The 22,135-nt window shown below is 54.8% G+C and overlaps 8 protein-coding genes across 8 annotated transcripts; 6 read left to right on the top strand and 2 right to left on the bottom strand.

Moving 5' to 3' along the window:
• Positions 1-2,092: 2,092 nt before the first annotated feature.
• On the bottom strand, positions 2,093-2,848 carry SETTUDRAFT_97391 (uncharacterized protein; the record flags this gene model as incomplete). The annotated part of the gene is made up of 3 exons (XM_008032154.1): positions 2,093-2,586; positions 2,635-2,744; positions 2,802-2,848. Coding segments are annotated over 3 exons (651 nt in total), but the record flags the coding sequence as incomplete, so codon positions are not given.
• A 659-nt stretch (positions 2,849-3,507) lies between these two features.
• On the top strand, positions 3,508-5,364 carry SETTUDRAFT_122101 (uncharacterized protein). The gene is made up of 4 exons (XM_008032153.1): positions 3,508-3,531; positions 3,583-3,677; positions 3,726-3,995; positions 4,047-5,364. The coding sequence occupies exons 1-4, from the start codon at positions 3,519-3,521 to the stop codon at positions 5,262-5,264; spliced, it is 1,596 nt and encodes a 531-aa protein (XP_008030344.1). The 5' UTR covers positions 3,508-3,518; the 3' UTR covers positions 5,265-5,364.
• A 407-nt stretch (positions 5,365-5,771) lies between these two features.
• On the top strand, positions 5,772-7,886 carry SETTUDRAFT_141874 (uncharacterized protein; the record flags this gene model as incomplete). The annotated part of the gene is made up of 4 exons (XM_008032152.1): positions 5,772-5,924; positions 5,984-6,091; positions 6,143-6,507; positions 6,555-7,886. 4 exons carry the CDS (start codon positions 5,772-5,774, stop codon positions 7,681-7,683), a joined length of 1,755 nt encoding a protein of 584 aa, XP_008030343.1. The 3' UTR covers positions 7,684-7,886.
• Positions 7,887-11,706: 3,820 nt separating this feature from the next.
• SETTUDRAFT_97840 (uncharacterized protein) lies at positions 11,707-13,798 on the top strand (the record flags this gene model as incomplete). The annotated part of the gene is made up of 3 exons (XM_008032151.1): positions 11,707-12,055; positions 12,111-12,501; positions 12,556-13,798. 3 exons carry the CDS (start codon positions 11,707-11,709, stop codon positions 13,796-13,798), a joined length of 1,983 nt encoding a protein of 660 aa, XP_008030342.1.
• A 392-nt stretch (positions 13,799-14,190) lies between these two features.
• Positions 14,191-16,103, top strand: SETTUDRAFT_165513 (glycoside hydrolase family 47 protein). Its single transcript, XM_008032150.1, has 2 exons — positions 14,191-14,788; positions 14,843-16,103. Exons 1-2 carry the CDS (start codon positions 14,343-14,345, stop codon positions 16,047-16,049), a joined length of 1,653 nt encoding a protein of 550 aa, XP_008030341.1. The 5' UTR covers positions 14,191-14,342; the 3' UTR covers positions 16,050-16,103.
• A 557-nt stretch (positions 16,104-16,660) lies between these two features.
• On the top strand, positions 16,661-17,835 carry SETTUDRAFT_23241 (glycoside hydrolase family 17 protein; the record flags this gene model as incomplete). The annotated part of the gene is made up of 3 exons (XM_008031845.1): positions 16,661-16,857; positions 17,072-17,467; positions 17,580-17,835. The coding sequence occupies 3 exons, from the start codon at positions 16,661-16,663 to the stop codon at positions 17,833-17,835; spliced, it is 849 nt and encodes a 282-aa protein (XP_008030036.1).
• A 417-nt stretch (positions 17,836-18,252) lies between these two features.
• SETTUDRAFT_34748 (uncharacterized protein) lies at positions 18,253-19,626 on the bottom strand (the record flags this gene model as incomplete). Its single annotated transcript, XM_008031920.1, has 1 exon — positions 18,253-19,626. One exon carries the CDS (start codon positions 19,624-19,626, stop codon positions 18,253-18,255), a length of 1,374 nt encoding a protein of 457 aa, XP_008030111.1.
• Positions 19,627-20,828: 1,202 nt separating this feature from the next.
• Positions 20,829-22,086, top strand: SETTUDRAFT_122088 (uncharacterized protein). Its single transcript, XM_008032149.1, has 2 exons — positions 20,829-20,911; positions 20,963-22,086. Exons 1-2 carry the CDS (start codon positions 20,878-20,880, stop codon positions 21,883-21,885), a joined length of 957 nt encoding a protein of 318 aa, XP_008030340.1. The 5' UTR covers positions 20,829-20,877; the 3' UTR covers positions 21,886-22,086.
• Positions 22,087-22,135: the final 49 nt, after the last annotated feature.

The raw sequence follows: 22,135 nt of genomic DNA, 5'->3' as shown, positions 1-22,135 counted from the left end.
CTGCGACTCTCTGGCTGGCGGCTGGCTGGCTGGGCTGGCTGGGCTGGCGGGCGGGCTGGCTGGCGGGCTGGCGGGCTGCTGGGCGTCTGCTCGACTGACTGCCTGCCTGCCGGGGGTGCGCTGGGGTGCGGCCGGCTCAACTGGGCTAGCGGCCGGGCCCTGGTTGGTCCGACCTTGGGAAGTTGCTCAGCCACCGAACCCCCTCCCTCCACCCACCTCATCCCCCCGACCCCCCCTACCCTCCCCTCACCTCCCCTACCGCAACCCCCCAGTCGGCCTGCATCATGCCCTCGGACACAAAAATAACTTGCGTTTCGTGACACGGCGCGGCGCTGCGCTGTGCTGCCCGTCCCGGTCCTCGCCTGCTGGCCCATGGGGATATACGAGGCGCCCACGCCTCTGTTGATGTGCACACCCGCCCGCGCTGGAGCTGCGGCGTGGGCATGGCGGCAACACACACGCACACACGCACACAGGCACACACAGCACGACGCGACTGGCCACGACTGCACGCGAGGCCGCTGGCCTGGGCAAGACACCACAAGACATGTCCAAGGCCCCAAGGCCCCCCGACGACGCCTTCACCTCACCCACCGCGCCCCGCCCGCTGATTGGCTGGTCTTTGCTGCGTCCTGCTTGCCGCGGCGGCTGTGATCCGCTCTCGGGCGGGAGACGTGACCACCCCCCCCACTCGCACTCTCACTGATACAACTGATACGGCGCCGTCGATGGATGCATGTGCTGCAGCTTGGGCCCCTTTCCCCCCGTTCGGAGAATACATCGTCGGCCTGCCTGCCTGCCTGCCTGCCAGCCTGCCAGCCTGCCCCCAACCGCCTCAGCCTGTCCGCCTGCCCGCCTGCTGTGTGCACGTCGATGCTTGGGCGCATGCATGGCCGGCCAGCCCGTCACAGCCATCGACGTGTGTGTGGGTGTGTCCATGTGTGCCCGCCACGGCTTCAACGTGCATGGCCGCCTCGCCTGTCTGCTTCCTAGACAGCTGGTGGCGTCGCTCGCGCCCTCACCCTCGTCGCTTCCCTCGCGCCCTGTTGCCGACTCTGCTGCCCTGTCTCTCACGACTCGTCGGCCTGCCTGTGGGAAACCGCCCGGGCCGAGGGTCGTCTGCGTGTGATCAAAGGACCTCCGCGGCGCCTGTCCAAGGGGGACACGGCCACTCTGCTCGTGCCGCCGATCGACTGCCTCGGAAACTCGGCGCACACGTCCTGCCACCACGTCTGCTGTTCCTGAGCGTACCTTGCAGCAAAGGGGGCTTTCAGTACCACTTGCGGAACCCAATTTGGGCCCGGCTGCTCCTACATACAAGCTTCGTGTTTCGGCCGCTTCAGCTCTGGCCCTATCCTAGCCTAGCTCCGACGACTCAGCACTCACGACCCGCCGCCCCAACGACCAAAACCAAAGAAAAAAAAAGGGAGAAAAAGAAACCCTTGCTGCAAGCGCGTCGCCAGATTCATGCGCCTACGCGGCACACTGGCACGCTGCCAGACACTGACGGGCACTGACGGACACTGACAGACAACCTTGCCCGTGCCGCCAAGCGCCCTGAGTCGACTGCCACTGGCACTTGTCTGCTACACACACACACACACACCCCAACCATCCGTCGCCCGCCTCGTCGCACTACGTCGACGGCACACCAGACTGACGTCTACGACTGCCGTAGCCCGCCGTGCCCGTCATCTTTCTAGAAAAACCCGTCAACCATGACTCACTTTGCTCAGAATGCGGCATCTCATGCGATACTCGATACATCCCGAAACGTGCCACCTCCCCTTGCCGGGCCGGCGTTGCGTGCGTCAAAAAGTAGGTGTAGTCTATTCATGTCTTCATCCATCTATCTATCCATGTCTAAACCTGGGGCGAAACAACCTTTCAGGTACCGGCTCAACATCGACGTGCCTCACCCCTCTCACTGCATCGCTTGACGCAACTGCTGCACGTCTGACTGCATCTGAGTAACCACATATACACGGGCAGCTGCTTTGAAATACGCACAGTCAGCAGCACCACGACGCCACCAAAAGTCTCCCGTGCCCGCACGTGCATGCAACAGGCTCAGCGGCGTACATACATACGTCTACGCCAAGGCATTTGCAATCTGCACCTCTCCCACCCCCGTTGTCTTGTCCCATGAGTGAAGCGTGACACTTCGCATGTCCTGAACAATATAGTCGGCGCCCGCTTCCACCAGCTGTTCTAGCGTGTGGCTAGTGTACAGACCAACCACAACGAACCCCGCCGCTTTTCCTGACCGAATCCCCGCTGGCGCATCCTCAAATACAATGATCGAGGGCTTCTTCTTCTCCCCGAGCTCGAGCATCTCCGCCCCCATCCGGTAGCACGTGGGGTCGGGTTTGCCGTGGAGCACGTCTTCTGCCGTAACAAGGTTTTTCGGGTGTGCAAGCTTCATGACATCCAGCCAGCCCGTCACAAGCGGCCGCGTGCCCGACGTGACAATGCACCATGGAACGCCCTTGTCTTCGAGACTGTCAAGCATGGCACGAGAGCCCGGAATCTCGACCGCGTCGTGGCCAAATTCCTTGGGTACCAGTCCTTCGGCGTGTTTGATGTCTGTCTTGTCAGTTCCCAAGACCGGCTGGACAAGGGTCGATTACGCACACTCCCAGTTGGCGAGCTTGGGTTCGTACATCTGGAGCACGTCGATGGACCGCCGCCCATGGGATGTCGCCAGGATCACCTCGGGAGCAACCCCAATCTCTTTACCAATCCTGAGTGACGCCCACGTAAGCTTAACCACATGATGCCTCCCCCTACGCTCAACCTACTTGTGCCAGTGTTTTTCAATCGCAACCGTCGAATCGATGATGGTGCCACTGTATACTTTTAGCCATGATTAGTGATATACCAGACACGAGGCACCCACTCCATGTCGAAGAGCTACACAAAGTCAGTTTGTAAACATGCGGTCAGCACCATGTCGCTACTTACCAAGCCATGGCACTTGACTGTCTGCACAGGCGCTGAGAAGGAAGCCTCGGGTACTATCATGGTTGCACTCTGTCAAACACACCTAAAATTGGCTGCCAGTTGATGGTGTATGGTTGGAATATCTTGTGCAAGCTGAGAGGGATGATATATACAGGCAAGACAACAGAAGGCCATAGAGCTAGAGCGTTAGCCCGTATCAGGAATTCTATCCGATGTTTCCCGATAACACAGCCAATCACAACGCCGGCCCCGGGTAGTGGTCTAGCTTGTAATAGCCGCTATTGTAATCCAAGGTAGTCGTATTGGTATAACCCCACAATAGAGAAATGCACCCGATTCGCACATGCGGCAACTACGCGCCCATCATCATTTCCGACTGCTGGCAGCAGTAGGGAGAGTACGTATGTAAGCACGATGGAGGCAGTGGGGGGGGGGAGTGGTGGGTCCACGCTAGCTAGGCGGAAGCGGGCGGCAGTATTTTCCGTACGGCGAACTTTTTTGGAAGACGTCGAAATTTTGATCTCGATACTCACGCCCAACCCCAGCAATCCACAATGAAGGTCGGAAGTAAGAATCGCCGAGAGAAAATTGCCTTTGGCACAACTGACACAAAACCAGAACCAAAATCCAAGCGCGTACCCGTGCGCCTGCGCCACAAGATCGAAAAGGCGTCGGCGGCCAAGCAGAAGAAGGCGAGAAAGCTCGCAAAGAAGGTATGACCGGCGCGCGCAATGGCTGCGCTCATATACTCATGCGCGCAGGACCCCACATGGAGAAGCAAGACCAAGAAGGAACCGGGCATTCCCAACCTGTTCCCCTACAAGGACAAGATTCTGGCAGAGGCAGAGGAGCAGCGGAGGAAAAAAGAAGAGGAGAATGCGCGCCGACGGCAGCTCGCCAAGGAGCAAAAGCTGAATGGCACAGATGCAGAGAATGCTATGGAGGATGACGATGAGTTTGAGCAGTTTGACGCCGAAGGCGATGAGCTGCTTGCAGACGACAGCAGCGAGGATGAAGACTCGATGCAGGTGGTATGTCTGCCCGGCTGTACCATGATGCGCAAGCGTACTAAGACCTTGTAGGATGACAAGCTGAACCCCATGGCCGCGCTCTTGGCTTCTGCAAAAGCACGCGCCGCTGAATTCGAGAAGAAAAACGACGCGGATGCGGTGGAAGACAGCCAAGACGACGACGAGGATGACGAGGACGGCGGAGTCCAGGTCCGCAAGGACGCATCAAGGAAGCAATTCGACAAGGTCTACAAGCAGGTGGTTGACGCAGCAGACGTCGTCCTCTACGTCCTCGACGCCAGAGATCCAATGGGAACACGATCGAAAGAGGTGGAGCAGGCAGTCATGGCAGCAGACCGCTCAAGCAAGCGCTTGATATTCATCCTCAACAAGATCGATCTCGTCCCTCCGCCAGCCCTTCGAGCATGGCTCGTCCATCTCCGTCGCTCGTTCCCCACCCTTCCTCTGCGCGCATCGAAGCCTGCGCCCAACGCCAAGACGTTTGAGCACAAGGATCTCACCATGAAGGGGACATCTGAGACGCTTTTCAAGGCCTTGAAGACTTTTGCAGAGTCACGGCAGCTCAAGCGCTCGGTCAAGGTTGGAATCATTGGATATCCCAACGTCGGCAAGTCCTCGGTCATCAATGCCTTGACCTCGAGACTGGGAGGAAGGTCGGCTGGCTGTCCAACTGGCGCCGAAGCTGGTGTTACCACCAGCCTACGAGAGGTCAAGCTTGACAACAAACTGAAACTCTTAGACTCTCCTGGTATTGTCTTCCCCAACACAGAAGGATCCAAGGAGAGCAAAGTGCAGCAACAGGCCCGCCTCATTCTCCTCAACGCTGTGCCGCCCAGAGAAATTGAAGACCCCATTCCGGCTGTGCAACTTTTGCTCAAGAGGCTGTCGTCTTCGGAGGAACTGTTTTCCAAACTCATGGAGGTCTACGATCTGCCCCCGCTGCACACGGTGGGCAACGACAGGACGACCGACTTTTTGGTGCAGGTAGCAAGGAAAAGAGGTCGTCTCGGCAGGGGTGGTATACCCAACATGCATGCTGCCGCACAGACGGTCATCAATGACTGGAGAGACGGTCGCATCCAGGGATGGACAAGCCCGCCCAAGTATGTTCCTGCTGAGACTGCTACAACCAAGACGGCCCCCGCTCAAAAGGGTCTCGTGGGCGACCAGAAGGAGATTGTCAAGGAATGGGCTGCCGAGTTCAAACTCGAAGGTCTCTGGGGTGACGACTCGAATGATAACGCAGCTCCAGAGGCCATGGAGATGTAAGGGTAGTAAAAAAGAGTGCCTGGCGAAATGGCGTTTGTGTTGGGCCACAGTGTTGGCTTTTTTCTCAGAAGAGAACTCAGTCTCGACTAGATATTATAATCATATCATGACCGATGTTTATGATTTTCTGATTTTTCGCGAGTCGAATATGAGCATCGCTATCATGACCCATGTTTGCTGCAAATAGATGCCTGTCACGCCATAAACGCTTCTGACGATGAAAACCTTGTCCAATCCTGCACGTCATGTCAACCGCTGCTGACCGAATAGAGACTCCGACACCGGACCGTCTTGGTAGCAAAATCCTCTGTCCATGCAGCGACTCCACGCTGATTGTGGTTCGGCAGACATGCTTACTTTCATAACTACGTACAATGACTTGCCCCACACTTCGGTTTTCGTCGGCTCAATCCCAGAGCTCATGCGCGTCGAGCTGCACAGCTACAATACATAACGAGAAAGCTCAAACTTTGTGACTGCTCATCATTCCAAACACATCTACCTACAATGGGTTCATCAAAGGGTCTCCAGCCTCTTCGCTCTGCTACCAAGACCTTGAATGCGCTGCCGGCAGCGTATGCTGGTGCGCAAGTGGCCTCACGACGATATGCGGGGACGCTTGCCAACTTCAAGATCCCCGCTGTTAGCAACGAGCCCAACGTAAGTGCACGACCATGTGCGGCCCTCCCAATGTGTCTTGGACTGACTGAGAATACCAGCAACACTACGCCAAAGGCTCAGTAGACCGCCAGAAGCTTCAAGATGCGGTTGCACGCATGAAAAAGCAGGGCCCAGTCGAGGTCCCTCTTGCTGTGGGAGGAGAATACGTAAGATTGCGAAGACGGGAAATGGCATTGCATTTCATTGACAATTTCCAGATCAAAACTTCGTCCATCCTCACCCAGAACAACCCCTCGTCCCACGCCGACGTCATCGCCAAATACTCCAACGCTAGCCCAGCAGACGTCAAGAAAGCCATCGACGCCGCATTGGCAGCGAAGCCAGCATGGGAATCACTCCCGTTTGCCGAGCGCGCTTCAGTCTTCCTCAAGGCAGCAGATCTTATTTCCACAAAGTACCGATATGATATCATGGCCGCAACCATGGTGGGACAGGGCAAGAATGCATGGCAAGCCGAGATTGACGCGGCAGCGGAGCTCTGCGACTTTCTGAGGTTCAATGTCAAGTACGCCGAGGAAACATATGGCCACCAGCCAGCACACAATTCGCCCGGTGTATGGAAGTACGTAACCGTCGTCTGTAGTTGATGAGCGAAACTAACGGATATAGCCGCGTTGAGTACCGTCCCCTTGAGGGGTTCGTTTACGCCGTCTCGCCTTTTAACTTTACAGCCATTGGCGGAAACCTTCCTGCAGCCCCCGCTCTGATGGGCAATGTCGTTGTGTGGAAGCCATCCCCATCTGCGATTGCCTCCAACTGGCTCCTCTACCAGATTCTGATTGAGGCTGGCCTTCCACCAAACGTTATCCAATTCGTCCCCGGTGACGCCGTAGAGGTTACACAGGAAGTCCTGGCTCACAGGCAATTCGCATCCCTCCACTACACTGGCAGCACAGCCGTATTCCGTCAACTGTATGGAAAGATTGCCACCGGTGTTGCCGAAGGCAAGTACCAGAGCTACCCCAGGATTGTTGGTGAGACTGGCGGCAAGAACTTCCATCTCGTTCACAAGGATGCCGATATTCACAATGCTGCTATTCAGACGGTCCGCGGTGCTTTTGAGTACCAGGGTCAGAAGTGCAGTGCCTGCTCGCGTCTCTACGTACCCGAGTCAGTATGGCCAGAGTTCAAGGACATTCTTGTAAAGGAAGTCTCGGCTCTCAAGGTTGGCGAGCCTTCTGACTTTTCCAACTTCATTGGCCCTGTCATTCACGAAGCCTCGTTCAAGAAGCTCTCTGGCGTCATTGACGCTGCCAAGAACGACAGTGACCTGGAGCTCCTTGTTGGCGGTAAATACGACAGCAGCAAGGGATACTACATCCACCCAACCGTCTACCGCACCAAGAACCCCAACCACCCCCTCCTGTCACGTGAGCTGTTTGGCCCGATCTTGGTGGCCTATGTCTACGATGACGCCGCTCCCGACGCCTTTGCCAAGATCATCAAGCAGATCGACGAGACATCCGAGTACGCCTTGACGGGCGCCGTTTTTGCCAAGGACCGGGAGACGATCAAGTTTGCTTCGGACAAGCTCAGGGATACGGCCGGTAACTTTTATATCAACTGCAAGTGCACGGGCGCCGTTGTTGGCCAGCAGCCATTTGGTGGCTCGAGGGCTAGCGGGACTAACGATAAGGCTGGTAGCGCCACGCTCCTTGCCAGATTTGTCAACATGAGGGCTGTCAAGGAGGAATTCCTGCCCACGGAGAAGGTGGCTTATCCTAGCAATGAAGTCTAAGCAACTTGCGGTTGGGCATTATGTGGATTTGATCCAACATGGCAAAAAGCAGATGAGCATTTGTATTGGCGTTTTGGCTAGGGTGGGAATTTGCAGGAATTTTCAACGACCTTGTTGGATGTTAAATGGCGGAGGATATCAATCTTTGCAACATGTCTATGTGTGCATGTATATACACATATTGATACGAATATGAAAAAAAAAAACACGAAGACTATTTTTTTTTCCCCTTCCGAACACTCTCCACCCGCCACTTCAACAATTTCGTCCGGTCGCCTTCTCCCGGGCAACAAAATCTCCCGACGCGACACACCATGTGACGTACCCCCGTACTTGACACCGAAGTTCAAACACGCATTCATGCATGTAAGACGGACCCGGATGTTACACCTACCTACCTACTTACTTACTTACTTACTTACTTACACGTGACATACAGGAGATGTACATCCCACCATCTGTCCCCCTTTTTTCCATGCGCTTGTGCGTAGACTACAGCGGTGCAGGAATCGATGCGCAGACTGCATATACGATACGTGTATGGGGCTAGCTAGAAAGTGCTAGCTAGGAAGTGCTAGTTGGTGGATGGCGGATGGCGGCAAGGAACGCAGAATGAAAGCTAAATATGTATGTATGTATGTATGTATGTAGGAAGGTAAGGGAAGGTAAGGCGCAGAGCAGATATCGTGACATGGCGTCCCACATGGGCATGGCATGGCATGGCATGGCATGGCATGGCGTGATCAAGCCATGTTAGTCAGTCATCTTCTCAACTAAGTACGTACGTACATTACAAAACCTTGCAAACTTGACTAAGTAAGTAATCGCTTGCTTGCATGTGTGTGTGTATTGCTTACTTTATCCACGTATGTACCCATTAACTACTTTAGCAACTAAATAACTAAACTAACCTCTGGCTCCCCACAAACGGGAGAAAAATCATGATGATGATAACAACGATGATGATGATGATGATGATGATGATGATGATGATGATGATGATGATGATTAATCAGTCAATGCAGGTAAGAAAATTCGAAAATGCGGGATTCGGTGAAATCTTGGGGTTTACTGTATTTTTTTTTGGTTTTAGTTTTGGTTTTTGAACAATACTATAACCTCGGTACAGTACGTACTTACTTGAATTCGAGTACTGCTGAGTTGGATTGGAACGTGCAAATGATACAATGGGACACGAGATTTGAGACGTGTACGTATACAACGCGTGATTACACATACGCGCATATGCACATGGATAGATACACGTACATGGACAGATATACAGACACATGTGCACGCACATGTACATGTACACGTGCGCAGGAACGGGAACAGGAACAGGAACAGGACGGCACGGCACGGGCACGGCACGGGATGGGATGGGATGGGATGTGAGCTATGGGCGGGTATGTGTGTGTGTGTGTGGACGAAAAAAAAAGATAACTCGTAATAAGCATAAACCATAACAATAACAATTCAACTTACCACTACTCTGGTAACTATGTACGTACGGGAAGACGCCAGCATCATGGGAATCATTGGGGAGAAAAAAAGGGGGGAGGGGGGGATGTGGACGGGTTTGGCTAAAAGCCCATCGGGACTGCATGTGGATTGGGACTGGGACGGGCTTGGACGGGACGGGTTGGATTTGGCGGGATGGTAGCGGGATGGTAAGTAGCGGGAGTGGGATAAAAATAAGAAATAAAGTAAAAAAAAAAAAATTGGGGAGGGAAAGGAGAGGAGATGAGATGAGGTGGAATGAGATGGAATGAGATGGAAAGCCAAGGGACGGCACGGGGAATGCGAAAGGGCGAAAGAGAGAAGAGGGCGAAAAGGATGGTGGATGGTGGATGGTGGCTTCATTTCACTTGTAGGTAATGGCGAAGATGAAGATAGAGAGATAGAGAGAGAAGGAAAAAAAAAGGAATATCTACCAAGCCACACACACACACACACAAATGGTTTCTTCGAGGGAAATCAGGAACAAAGAGCTACTTGGAATAAAAGTGCATAAAGTATTTACGACTTCTCTTTGTATATTGCAAGCCCGTTTTTTTCCCCTGTGATGTACCGTGCGTCGGTAACGGGTACCGTGTGACTGCAGTGTACATATGTACTAGTAGTTATTTGCAAGCGTGTCTTTTTTTTGGGGGGGTCATTGTGCAAGAGTCGAGTCCCGAGGTAGGTGTGTGTGTTTGGCGGACGGTGCGCGGCGGGTGATGGTGGTGGTGGTGGTGGTGGTGGTGTTGCGACTACACCCTCTGGACCGCGCTGGCGGGTCCCGCGCCCAAAGTTAGTTTCCTGGGAGACGAGGTCTGGGAATAATTTTGGGTTATTCTGGGCTTCCGGGCAAGGCCAGGGAGGGGCAAAAGGCCATGCAGAGCAACAGATACGCGACGTGATACGGAGTGGAACGACAGCCGATTGCTTGTGGTTATGCCGTGTTGGGTACCGTAGGCCAGGTCGCCCATTGGATGTGTTTCTGACACAGAGTAAGGGAAGGGTGCTGCACCGGAATGACGTGATGGATCGGGGGGGTGTAGGTACGAAGGTGTTAGAGACGTTGTCGGGGTCGGTACATGGCGTTTGGGCCCGACAGGGTAGAGCGGAGCGGACATGGCGATGCATTAACTCCAGTGTCGGTCGGGGGACGGAGCCTTATGACATGCCGTATTCAGCCTCAAGGTGCGACGACTGGTGCGCGTGATTACGGCCGTAGCCGTGTAAGAGCCGCAGCCTAGGCATAGGCGTAGAGGCAAACAGTCTTGCTCCGTCATACGAGGGTACAACGACAAAAAGGCTGCAGTGGCAACAACATGTCGCGAGTTGGATGGATCGGCGAGGGCTTGTTAATATGTCTGTTGGTGTTGACACAGAGATTGCAGGGCGCAATGCAGCTATGCATCATAGCCTACACATGTCTCTTGTAGAACCGGGCAACCCGGGTTTAGACATGTTACCAAACCCGCCGTCTTTACTGTCGTCTAGCAGCACTGCAACGGCAATATTATATATATAAAGCCTACAGAATTCCAGAGAATCAACGTCTTCCATGTAGATTCGATTTTTACAAGATACAAGCAGTCTTCAAGCAGTGTAACTACCATCAAAGCTGGCAGCTGCCATGTTTAAAGCCGGTTCGTCGGCCATTTTAACCCCGACTTTCCAAAGGGACATAACCCTCTGCCAATTCTCCGACCGTCCGCTCCAAGCCCCTCCCCGCCTAGCGCCCGCACCTGAAGACGTGGACGGGTGGAGTAACTAGGTGTAAAGGCGCGAGAGCGAGCTAGAAGCAGAGTCCAAGGGCGAGTCTTCTTGCCGCCTCTTCAACCCTTTCCGTCCATGGCTCTGCGCGCGCGTTGCAACCTCGGCAACTCCGTGCAGGCCAGGAAAAGAGGCTGAAAACTCTAGTCAACCCTCAGCAGCCCTATGACGATGCGCCGTCGCCGCCATCTGCGCAGACATGGGAAGGCAGAGGGCCTCTGTGCATGCATGCAGCATTTGTAACCACTATCCGTTTCGCTCGTCGCGCGTAATTGGCTCGGGCGCATGCGTTTTTGGTGTTCCCAAGCCACGGCGGCCTTTGAACAGGCTTAGTGCCTTCACCACTCGGCCGAGGATCCTCAGACTTTTAGCCATCATGCTGTCATCGGCTCAGGGATGGCACTGCTGCAGCGGCGCGCGATGCAAGTCGGGAATGGTTCCAGGTCGCTGGGCAGCAGCGGGAAACATGCCTCGACCGGCTCGTTTCGTCCACGCCCTTGTGACTGGGCGGTGGGCAGAAACGACGTTGTTTATATGTAGCGGACTCCCGCCCATGGGCAAGATCTGCTCCCTCGTCTTCCAAGCCACATCTTCCCGCCATCCGCAACCTTTGGCACCCTCCCCCTGATAGCCTTAACACATCTTCATCTTTCTTGGGTTCTGTGCATAGCTTGGCACGCCTCTGCTGTTACCCTTAGAGACGTCAGCACGTTACACCACACTGCTACGCCAGCATACGGAGCCGACGATACAGCAGCCATGGAGAAGGACCGAGAGGTTGCTCCTGGCTCTACCGCCAACGCCAGCAATGATGCCCCCACCAACAACATTCCCGCCGACGCCATCAACACCAACCTCGACCTCGAGTCTGGAAAAGAAAGCATCTCCCATTGGCAGATGCTCGTCGACCAGGGTGTCCTCACCCGGCAGATCATCAACTATGATTACGAGGGTTCCGGAACTGACGAAGATCCCTATGTTGTCGAGTGGATCGACAACGACCCAAGGAACCCCATGACTTGGACCAAGAAGAAGAAATGGATCATTACGCTGACTGTAGCCAATGCCGTTCTCGTCGTGTCCTTTTGCTCGTCGGCCTTTAGCGGAGGTACCGTCTTCTGCCTATTCCTAGTCTCAACGTCTATCATACTGACACTTGCTAGGCATTGCGCACATCATGCAGGAATTCCATGTTAGCCAAGAAATCGTTACCCTCGGTCTTTCGCTCTTCGTTCTCGGATTCGCACTCGGGCCTCTCCTATGGGCGCCCTTTTCCGAGCTGTATGGTCGCCAGGTCGTCTTCCTTGGCACGTATTTGGCTTTTGCAGCCTTCAACGGCGGTGTCGCGGGCGCCCCCAATATTACCGGACTACTTATTCTCCGATTCCTCGCCGCGGCCTTTGGTTCCAGTCCTTTGACCAATGCCGGAGGTGTCATTGCTGATATGTTCCCCGCCCATGAGCGAGGCATCGCCATGAGTATCTTCTCTGCTGCGCCTTTCATGGGTCCCGTCATTGGCCCTGTCATTGGTGGATTCCTCGGTATGACTGAAGGGTACGCTTATTCAGACAATTTACCTCACAAGACAGTAGCTGACTCATGATTCAGATGGAGATGGGTCAACGGCCTGATGGCAATGTGGGCCGGTGCTCTTTTCTTCGTCACTATCCTCATAGTCCCCGAGACCTACAGTCCCGTCCTGCTCCGCAAGCGCGCTGAGAAACTATCCAAGCTGACCGGTAAAGTGTACCGATCTCGCATCGACATCCACTCAGGAAAGGTTTCGCTCAAAGAGGCTTTTGCGACTGGACTCAAGCGCCCCTGGATCCTCCTCTTCTGCGAACCCATTGTCCTCCTCCTCTCCATTTACCACGCCATCATCTACGGTATTCTCTACATGCTTTTCGGAGCTTTCCCCATTGTCTACCGCCAAGGACGTGGCTGGAACGAGGGCGTCAGTGGATTGCCCTTTATTGCCGTCGCTATTGGAGTCGTCTTTGCCATGATCTACGTCATATTTATCGACAACAAAACCTACCAGAAGAAGGTCCAGGCATCTGGCCGTGGCTACGCCGCTCCCGAGGACCGCTTGCCCATGTGCATCATCGGTGGCATCGCGCTTCCCACTGGTCTTTTCTGGTTTGCCTGGACAAACTATCCGTCCGTGTCATGGGTTGCCAGTGTTGTCGGTGCTATCCCGTTCGGATTCGGCATGGTTCTCATCTTCCTCTCCCTCATGAACTACCTCATCGACTCGTACACCATCTTTGCAGCCTCCGTCCTGGCAGGTAATGGTGTTATCCGGTCCATATTTGGTGCTGCGTTCCCGCTCTTCACCAAGCAAATGTACAGCAACCTTGGCATCCACTGGGCATCGTCGGTCCCTGGCTTCCTTGCCCTACTTTGTCTCCCGCTTCCCTTCCTGTTCTACAAGTATGGAACGGCTATCCGCGAGAAGTGCAAGTACGCTGCAGAGGCTGATGCCTTTATGCAACGCCTTCGCGCCCAGCAAGGGGCCAAGGAGGCACGGCAACGGGGCTCTAGTCCTGAAGCCAATTCACCAAACACGTCTCGCGCCAACACCCTTACGCCGCAGGAACCTGCTGAGGAGGAGCAGGAGCAGACGCATGCAGACACATCCGAGCCGAGGTTCCAAGAGATGAAGGCTGAAAAGGAGTCTGACAGCGATGGTTTGAAGAGGGTGGCCACCGGACGTTCATCGAGAAGCAGGAGGACAGTGCGCGACGTCGAGTTTGAACCGAACCCGTTCGACATTGACCGGGTCAACACGAGGGAGTCGTTTGCGAACAGGCCGCGGAGCAACAGCCGGGCAAGCTCCAGGCGGCGGTAGACATGTGTTACGAAGTTGTTTTTGGAAATTGCGTTTTCACGGTTCAAAAGTTGCGTCGAAGCTTGACGGATAGAAACAGTATACCCCTTTTATGTCAGGACCAATAGTCGGTTCTAGTTAGTCTAATACCATGTATAATACAGAATTACCATGAATCTTTGCTTGCTGCGATTGATGGATGCCGGGCAATGCTTGTGCTGATGGTTGCTTTTGCTAAAAGGACGTCTTGGTGAGGTGGCGGATGTGGACGGATCGGGGATAAGGAGGCTTGGCAGTCATGTGCCGGGGAAGCGCCACGGTCAACGTCTCACCTCCAGCCATACAGTAATAGCCCGTGCCTGGCCGTCTCCAGGCCACATTGCGCAATGCACCAAGTGATGCAACCACCATGCCGCGTGTGCGCACCCGTCATGTCGCTTTCTGCGTCGCCATTATCGTCTGTTTCTACTATTTCTTTCCCCAAAACACACGGTTCCCATCCAGCCATAGCAGCCATGGCAGTCCTGGCGCCAGCGAGGAGGCGACGGCCGTACTGGCACGCTATATGAACGATCCCAGATATGTTCCCGCGATTCGTTCAACACCAAGTAGCTTCGACTGGAGCTCGGTCAATTTCACCTATCCCCTGCCGCTCAAGCCTGGGACGCCCGCCCCTATTAAGAACCGCCCTCGGATACAGCACACGTTCAAGCCCGACGACCCCAGCGCACATGCAGAGCAGGAGGCGAGACGACTCGAGGTCAAGAGGGTGTTTGAGAAGAGCTGGGCCAGCTACAAGCGCAAAGCATGGATGAAGGATGCCCTGAAGCCCATCAGCGGTGGGTACGTCGACCAGTTTTCTGGCTGGGCGGCGACGTTGGTGGATAGTCTGGACACATTGTGGATCATGGGCATGCGCGACGAGTTCTACGAGGCAGTCGAGGCAGTCGCGAAGATTGATTTTGGCTCCTCCACATCACCCAGGGTGAACACGTTTGAGACGTGTATACGGTGAGTTTTGATGTGTGCGAAGCTTGGAGCCACAGACTGACTTGGGATCGGTAGATACCTAGGCGGGCTCCTGGCTGCGTATGACCTGAGTGGACACCAAGTGCTAAAGGAAAAGGCAATCGAGGTGGGCGATTTGCTGTATGCCGGATTCAACACCGAGAAGGGCATACCGGTCGATTTCATCAACTTTGAAGAGGCCAAGCAAGGTGGAGGCTTAACTGTGGAGAGCGAAGTGGTCAGCGCCAGCCCGGGCACCATCACTTTGGAGTTCAGCAGACTCAGCCAAATCACGGGCAACGACAAGTACTACGCCGCAGTATCACGCCTGATGGAAGTATTTTACCAGGGCCAGAATTCCACAAAGCTACCTGGAATGTGGCCCATGATGGTGTCTATGCGTAGGCAGGATGTGATATCCGGATATCAGTTCACCATTGGAGGGAATGCAGATTCCCTGTACGAATACCTCCCCAAGGCGCACGCTTTGCTTGGCTCGGACGATCCCAGCGCGCACAAGTACGAAGTCATGTCACGCACTTTTATGGATACGGCGATGAAGAATCTCTTCTTCGCGCCTATGCTACCAGAAAAGAAGGATATTCTGATTTCGGGAAACGTCGACGTCCTTGAAGATGGACCTAGTCTTGATCCTGAAAGTGAGCACCTTTCGTGTTTCATTGGTGGATTGTATGCGCTCGGTGGGCGGCTGTTTAGCAACACTGAGTACCTGGACATTGGAGCCAAGTTGGCGCGCGGCTGTGCTTACGCATACGAAGCCTTCCCCACGGGGATTATGCCGGAGAGATACAACATGGCCCTGTGCCCCGGCCCAAACCACCGCCAACCCTGCGCTTGGGACGAAAAGCGTTACGCTAAAGACGCAGCTGCACGACCACAGCACAAACCTCATCTTCCCAAAGGATTCACTACCGCCAAGGATCCTCGTTATATTCTCCGTCCCGAGGCCATCGAGTCTGTCTTCATCCTGTGGCGCATCACCGGCGAGCCTGGGTGGCGTGAGACTGCATGGAAAATGTTCAAAGCGGTAGCCACAGCGACCGAGACGGAGCTTGCGAATGCGGCCATCATGGACGTGACGATCAAGGGATCGGATAAGGAAGATTACATGGAGAGTTTCTGGATGGCGGAAACGCTCAAGTATTTCTACTTGTGCTTCACGGACCCGACTCTGATCAGCCTGGATGACTTTGTGCTGAACACCGAGGCTCATCCTTTGCGCCTATTCAAGGGATTTCAATGAAAGCTGGATGTATAGGGATTGCATGTAAGGAGTACAAAATGAGTTTGATTTTTCTTGGCATTCACAACTTTCGTCAAACCTTGACATTGAAACCTACTCCTCCCGCCGGCACGGCATCCCACATGAGCCGTCTGCCTGTGATCAGCATGACGCTGCAAGGCTTATTGGCGCATGTCTTGCTTCGATATTTATAACCGGGACCCCCGTCCTTTTGCCTTTTTGATTCCGGGCAGCACACAGTCAGCAATGAACTTTATCAACGCCCTTTCTTCCTTTTCCTTCTCTTTCCTTCCTCTCTTCGTCTCTACCTCAGAGCATCACGTCTTCGTTGTTCCATCTCCCATCCGTCTCCATTCGTTAATATATTTGCCGCGCTAAAGACTTGAAGATTTCCCTACACCACGCTTCTCACGACAACAGAATCCAGCTTGTCTGGCAACGAATCCCCCGCAAACCTTAATCACCCTGAACCAACAGGGCAACGAAAAGCAAACAAATACGTCTGTATAGCTGGATAGTACCTAGTAATTCCAAAAGCGATGCGTTTTTCACTCGTAGCAGCCGCGGCTCTAGCCGCCACTCCGGCCGTTGTGTGTGCCGCCAAGGGCACCATGGGCTTTGCGCTGGGAACCAAGATGGCCAACGGCCAGTGCAAGACGCAGCAGGACTACGAGGCCGACTTTGATGCCATCAAGTTTCAATCGGACGCCACCATGGTGCGAGGCTACTCTGCGGCCGACTGCGACATGGCCAAGCATGCTCTTGCGGCTGCAAAGGCAAAGGGCTTCAAGGTTATGTTGGGAATCTGGTATGTTGTAATTTCCAAGCCTCTTTCTTTCTTTCTTTCTCGCTATCTGCCTGTCTGGTTATCCATGCTATAACCGCAGGATACAAGGACTTTTCCAACTCTTGACCCTGGACTACACCTCGAAAGTCTGGATATAAATCTAAAAACAATACCCCCCCTCACTACATTCTTACCAACACCCCAAACTAACCTCCCCCCCCTCCTCCAACCACAGGCCCGACGTCGAAGCATCCTTCAAGCGGGACCTCGCGGCCGTCATTGCCGTCGCATCCTCGTACCCGGGTACTCTGTACGCGGTAACGGTAGGCTCGGAGACGCTGTACCGGCGCAACTTCACGGGCGCGGAACTCGCCGACAAAATCAGCACAGTGAAAGCGCAGCTGCCCGAGGGCGTCAAAGTCGGGACGGCCGACACGTGGAACCGGATTGCCGATGGCACTGCCAACGCGGTACTTGGCGTATCGGATATCCTGCTCATAAACGCATTTGCATTCTGGCAGGGCGCCGCCAGAAACGACGCACCCCGGATCCTGTTCGACGATATGGCGCAGGCGGTTAGGCGTGTGGAGAGCGAGCTTAAGGGGGACAAGGATAAGATACCGGAGATATGGTGAGTTATCCCCTCTCTCCCCTTGTATTGCACACACACACATACATACACATACACACACATACATACACTCAGCCATCTAACCACGTCTTGTGTTTGAAAAAAAAAACAGGGGCGGCGAAACAGGCTGGCCCACATCCTCAGACTCGCACTACGAAGATGCCGTCGGCGGCTTGGACAACGCGCGCTACTACTACCAGCACGGGTACTGCGGCATCGTGAACTGGGGGTACAATGCGTTTTACTTTGAGGCGTTTGACGAGCTGTGGAAGCCCATGTCCGTCGGCAAGAATGGGCATGCGGCGGATGAGACGACGTGGGGGGCTATGACGGCGGATAGGAAGGCCAAGTTTTCGCTCAAGTGCTAGATGGCGCGTTTTGCGTGTGTGGGGATGAGGATGAAGGAAGGGGGGGGAAAGATAGAGGGAGGCGGAGGAGATGGGGGGGATGTAATGTGTGGGTATGGTTGATAGGAGGAATGGTAACGCTGTGTATGGCGAGAATATATGTAGGACGAAATAAAATTATTCATCGTGTATTGACACGATACTTTGGGATTACAAAGACACATGATGCACCTTTTGTGTAAAGATTTGGTATATGCGTGAACTTGGTGGATTGCATTGCATCAAGGTATTCTTACTGCTATTCTAACGACAAGAGCCCTCCCTCGTGCTTTGCTTGCATCATCACCATCATCATCATCGCATGAACGGCAAGAAAGAAAAAGAGAAAAGAAGAAAGAGAAGAAAAAAAAGCCAAAAAGTCAGAACTCGCTTATAAAACTAACCCCCCACCCTCTGATAATCCAAGCCCTCAATCTCATCCGCAGGCGTACTCGCACCGGTGCTGGCAGCAGAACCCTCTGAAAACAGACTGGAGCTATGCGATCCTACTCTTGACAGCTGCATCAGCGACTGCTCGCTCGAAGACGATCTCTCGAGCGCATTAGAGATGACTTCTTCGTAGTCTGGGGCGAATTCTCCCGATGGTTCTCGCGGACTATATCGTGGCAGAGGCTCCATGTCCTGGGCGTCTTCGTCTTCTAGCGACGGGGAGCGCGGTATGCGTGGTAGGATGTGCAGAGAGGTGGTGGAGCGAATGATAAAGTGCTGGTCGTTGTATTTGATGCCGATTGAGACGTCGAGGGCGTAGCGGCGGGTAATGGTGTATGTCTTGAAAGTGGGTATGCATTCTGCGTCGTCGATGAGGCGGAACGTGGATGATGTCAGGGCGACGGTTTTGTTGAAGGGGATGGGGGGCTGCATGTTTGTTCGCGCTATGCAGTTGACGTGCTTGGAGACGCTGTCTTCTGGGTGTGTTGCCGAGTTGCCGCATATGGTTGTCGAGTAGGTGGAGATGGTGACGGATAGCGAGTCGATTGTACATTGTCGTTCAGCGTGGTTGCAGGGGTCACGTGAGTTGATCAGGTTGAGGGATAGTGGTATGTGCTGTCCTGGTGCAATGGCGGTAGGGTGGTAGAATGTCGGCACGATTCGTGGTGTCGAGTTCATGGAGACGCCGGAGAATACTTTCTTGACACGAGACTCGTCCTTTTCCCTGCATGGCTTCCATGTTTGACCGTAAAGTACGGTTGAGGTGGATCTAGCTCTGGTTGGCGCGCCCGCTGGTGGCTTGGGCTGATAGCGCAACGTGTGTTTGCATCGCTTCGTCTCGGTCGAGCCGGCCAGAGTCATTCTTGCTTGAACAAAGTACGATATCTGTGCCCAACCACCAGGGATGTCTGTTTTGAGGCGGAGAGATGGCGGCAGTGGGTGCGGTTCCCTCATGTAGTCGGGGCCGTGTACTGCGCGCTTGTACTGGGGCTCAGTAGACTCTGGAAAGACAAATTCAAAGGCCCATGAGTACTTTTTTGGCGCCAGTTGGCAGCGAGTCAGGATCGACTTTTCGCGGTTGAACAGCCGTATCTTCTCTTCGTAGGGTTGTCTCGATGGATCCTCGTCGGTAGTGCTGTATACAGACAAAGGCCTGGTCCTGGTCGTCTTTGTGATGCAGCTTCCAGCAAAGACCAGTTTGAGCGATTCAATCTGCGCCTGATCTTCTACTACCAGCCAAATCTGGCCGGTGACCTTTTCGCCTGCATGGTACACTTTGTTGTTGTCGCCGTCAACCGTCACTCTCAGAACTGGCACCGTCATGTTTGCTGAGCGACTAGTAAGGTAAGGACCATGTAAAGTCAAGGGCGGAAGAGTGGGTATAAACGAGTCGTCCTAGGACTGGGCACGCGGTTATCAGTGTAGTTGGGAGCAGGACAACGTTTGCCGGGGTAGGATGTGCGCCAAGGAATGCGGGATATGCTAGGCATGCACGCGACACGATGATAAGGGCAGGTGGAGGAGACGGGGTTCTTGGAAAATGGCGGCGGAGTGCAGGTTGCTATTGGACATAAGCACTACAAGTTGCTGGCCTTATTTTGAGTGCGTTCCGTGGCTTGGGAGGTGATTCCGCTGACGGGGAAGGCCCATGAAGAGGCCGGGAGCAAGCGAGGCATGTATGTGGTCTTGTCACGAGCGGTGGAAAAGGACTGTCGCAGTAAGTAGAGAAAGTCATGAAGCACACGTGTCTTGTTCATGGAGCATGGCTGAGCTGAAGACGCGTTGTTCAAGCCCCAAAGTCCACTCCGCACAGCAGTCCATGGCGGAAGACAGCCAAGCCGACGTGGTGCTCTTGGCCGGCAGTCTGGATCCAGCCACGCTGATACCCCGGATTCAGCCCGCTAGCTCGATACTGCTGGCCCACGCGGGCCCAAAAGTCCAGCTGAGCCCACATGTGTATTGTGCATGTGGGTGTAGCACTGTGCTGGAGGCGGCATCTCGGGCCCTGCGTTTGTTGTTTGTTGTAGCAGCGGAAAAGAACATGACATGTGCCGGAGCACAAGGACGCTGACTCCAACATTGGCGTCGCGGCGCGGGCTCAAAGGCTGCTTGGCGCTTGTCCAAGACATGGACGGCGGACCGACTCGCCAGGAAAAAGACGGCAGATGGAGGGGTTGTGGTGAGAAACGGGCTGGGCACGCGCGGTGACAAGAGTGGCAGCGAGAGTAGCAGCGAGAGTGAGCGAGAGTGAGCGGGAGTGAATGGGCTGGGCTGGGCAGTTCCGCCGCGCCCAAGCCCAAAAGAAATCGAAGCAGACTAGACCCAATGCAGTTAGCGGCTGCTCAGGTTCTTCTGTGCAAGGGCGGTTCTTCGGCGTACCGACCCGCCGGCACTCGGAAACCGTCGTCAAAACGTCATGCACTTTTTTGCGCCGCACCCACGCAGCACGGCGACGACGACCTTGGCCAGTCACCACCAACCGCCGCTTTTTCTTTTGTTGCGCCTGTGGCCATGATGCACAGTGCAGCCCTCACACTCTCCACCCAGCAGCTTTGAACAATTGACGGCGCGGCAATGTCAGATGGCGGAAAGCGCCCGTCTTCCTACTGTGAGTGCCGTGTCGAGCCAAGCGCCCCCGAGGCCTCTAACATGGGCGCAGTCCACTTCTTTGCCGGCTTGAACTCGGGCATCCTGTCTGCAGTCCTCCTCCAGCCGGCCGACCTCCTCAAGACGCGTGTCCAGCAGTCGCGGTCCAGCACGCTGTTTGGCACCATCCAGTCGATAGCCAGCGGGCCAAACCCCATCCGGCACTTCTGGAGGGGCACGCTGCCAAGTACACTGCGCACAGGCTTTGGCTCTGCCATCTACTTCACCAGTCTCAATGCCCTGCGCCACCGAGCGAGCCTGCTTGCCGCGGCGAGGGCCGATGTCGCGCACAGGGGAGGCGACCACTCGAGCTCCCTGCCCAAGCTGAGCAACACGGCCAATCTCGCAACCGGCGCCGTTGCACGCACATGGGCCGGCTTCGTCATGATGCCCATTACCGTGCTCAAGGTGCGCTACGAGAGCAACCTGTACGCCTACACTTCGCTGTTTTCGGCCTCGAGGGACATCTTCCGCACAGAGGGCATCAAGGGCTTCTTTGCCGGCTTTGGCGCAACGGCCGTCCGCGATGCACCCTACGCGGGGCTCTATGTTTTGTTCTACGAGCAGTCGAAGCGGCGGCTATCCAACCTCGCGACCCGCATGGAGGAGACGTCGGGCGCATCCACCAAGCTCTCGTCGAGCACTTCCGCAGGCATCAACTTTGTCTCGGGTGTCGCGGCAGCTGGGCTGGGGACAGCGATCACGAACCCCTTTGACGCCATCAAGACACGCATCCAGCTGATGCCGGATCAGTACGGAAACATGGTGCAGGCCAGCAAGAAGATGCTGGCCGAGGAGGGCGTGCGGAGCTTGTTTGATGGGCTAGGCATTAGGATTGCCCGAAAGGCAATCAGCAGTGCACTCGCCTGGACCGTCTACGAAGAACTGATCCGGCGTGCACAGAGCTTGAAGGAGGCGGTCGAGGACAAGATGTGAGGCACGTGTGATTGTATGATAGTGCGAGTAGATGCATGGGCGGCGTTTACGGGCGCCGACTGCTGGCTATTAGGACTAGGCACCTCTTCGCTCCACTCGACCCTGTCCTTGCCCTGATTGGCCAATCTCAACTGCCTATGCTGCTGACGCTAGAGCCGCTTATATAATCCAGCACGTGACTACACACGTGACCAGCATGGCGGGGCTGCACGTGAGCTCCTTGTTGCGTGCTGCCTTACACACACCAGAC

This window comes from Exserohilum turcica, assembly GCF_000359705.1.
Source record: "Exserohilum turcica Et28A unplaced genomic scaffold SETTUscaffold_7, whole genome shotgun sequence".
Taxonomy (NCBI): Eukaryota; Fungi; Ascomycota; class Dothideomycetes; order Pleosporales; family Pleosporaceae; genus Exserohilum; species Exserohilum turcicum.
This window is presented reverse-complemented; position numbering and strand designations above follow the sequence as displayed.

Excerpts from the sequence above, each read along its gene's own strand:
- SETTUDRAFT_122101 (XM_008032153.1), top strand. Across the intron at positions 3,678-3,725 it reads CGAGAAAGCTCGCAAAGAAG|GACCCCACATGGAGAAGCAA; the intron begins GTATGACCGGCG and ends TCATGCGCGCAG. Across the intron at positions 3,996-4,046 it reads ATGAAGACTCGATGCAGGTG|GATGACAAGCTGAACCCCAT; the intron begins GTATGTCTGCCC and ends AAGACCTTGTAG.
- SETTUDRAFT_165513 (XM_008032150.1), top strand. The coding sequence starts at position 14,343 with ATGAACGATCCCAGATATGTTCCCGCGATTCGTTCAACACCAAGTAGC. Across the intron at positions 14,789-14,842 it reads ACGTTTGAGACGTGTATACG|ATACCTAGGCGGGCTCCTGG; the intron begins GTGAGTTTTGAT and ends TGGGATCGGTAG.
- SETTUDRAFT_122088 (XM_008032149.1), top strand. The coding sequence starts at position 20,878 with ATGTCAGATGGCGGAAAGCGCCCGTCTTCCTACT. Across the intron at positions 20,912-20,962 it reads AAAGCGCCCGTCTTCCTACT|TCCACTTCTTTGCCGGCTTG; the intron begins GTGAGTGCCGTG and ends ACATGGGCGCAG.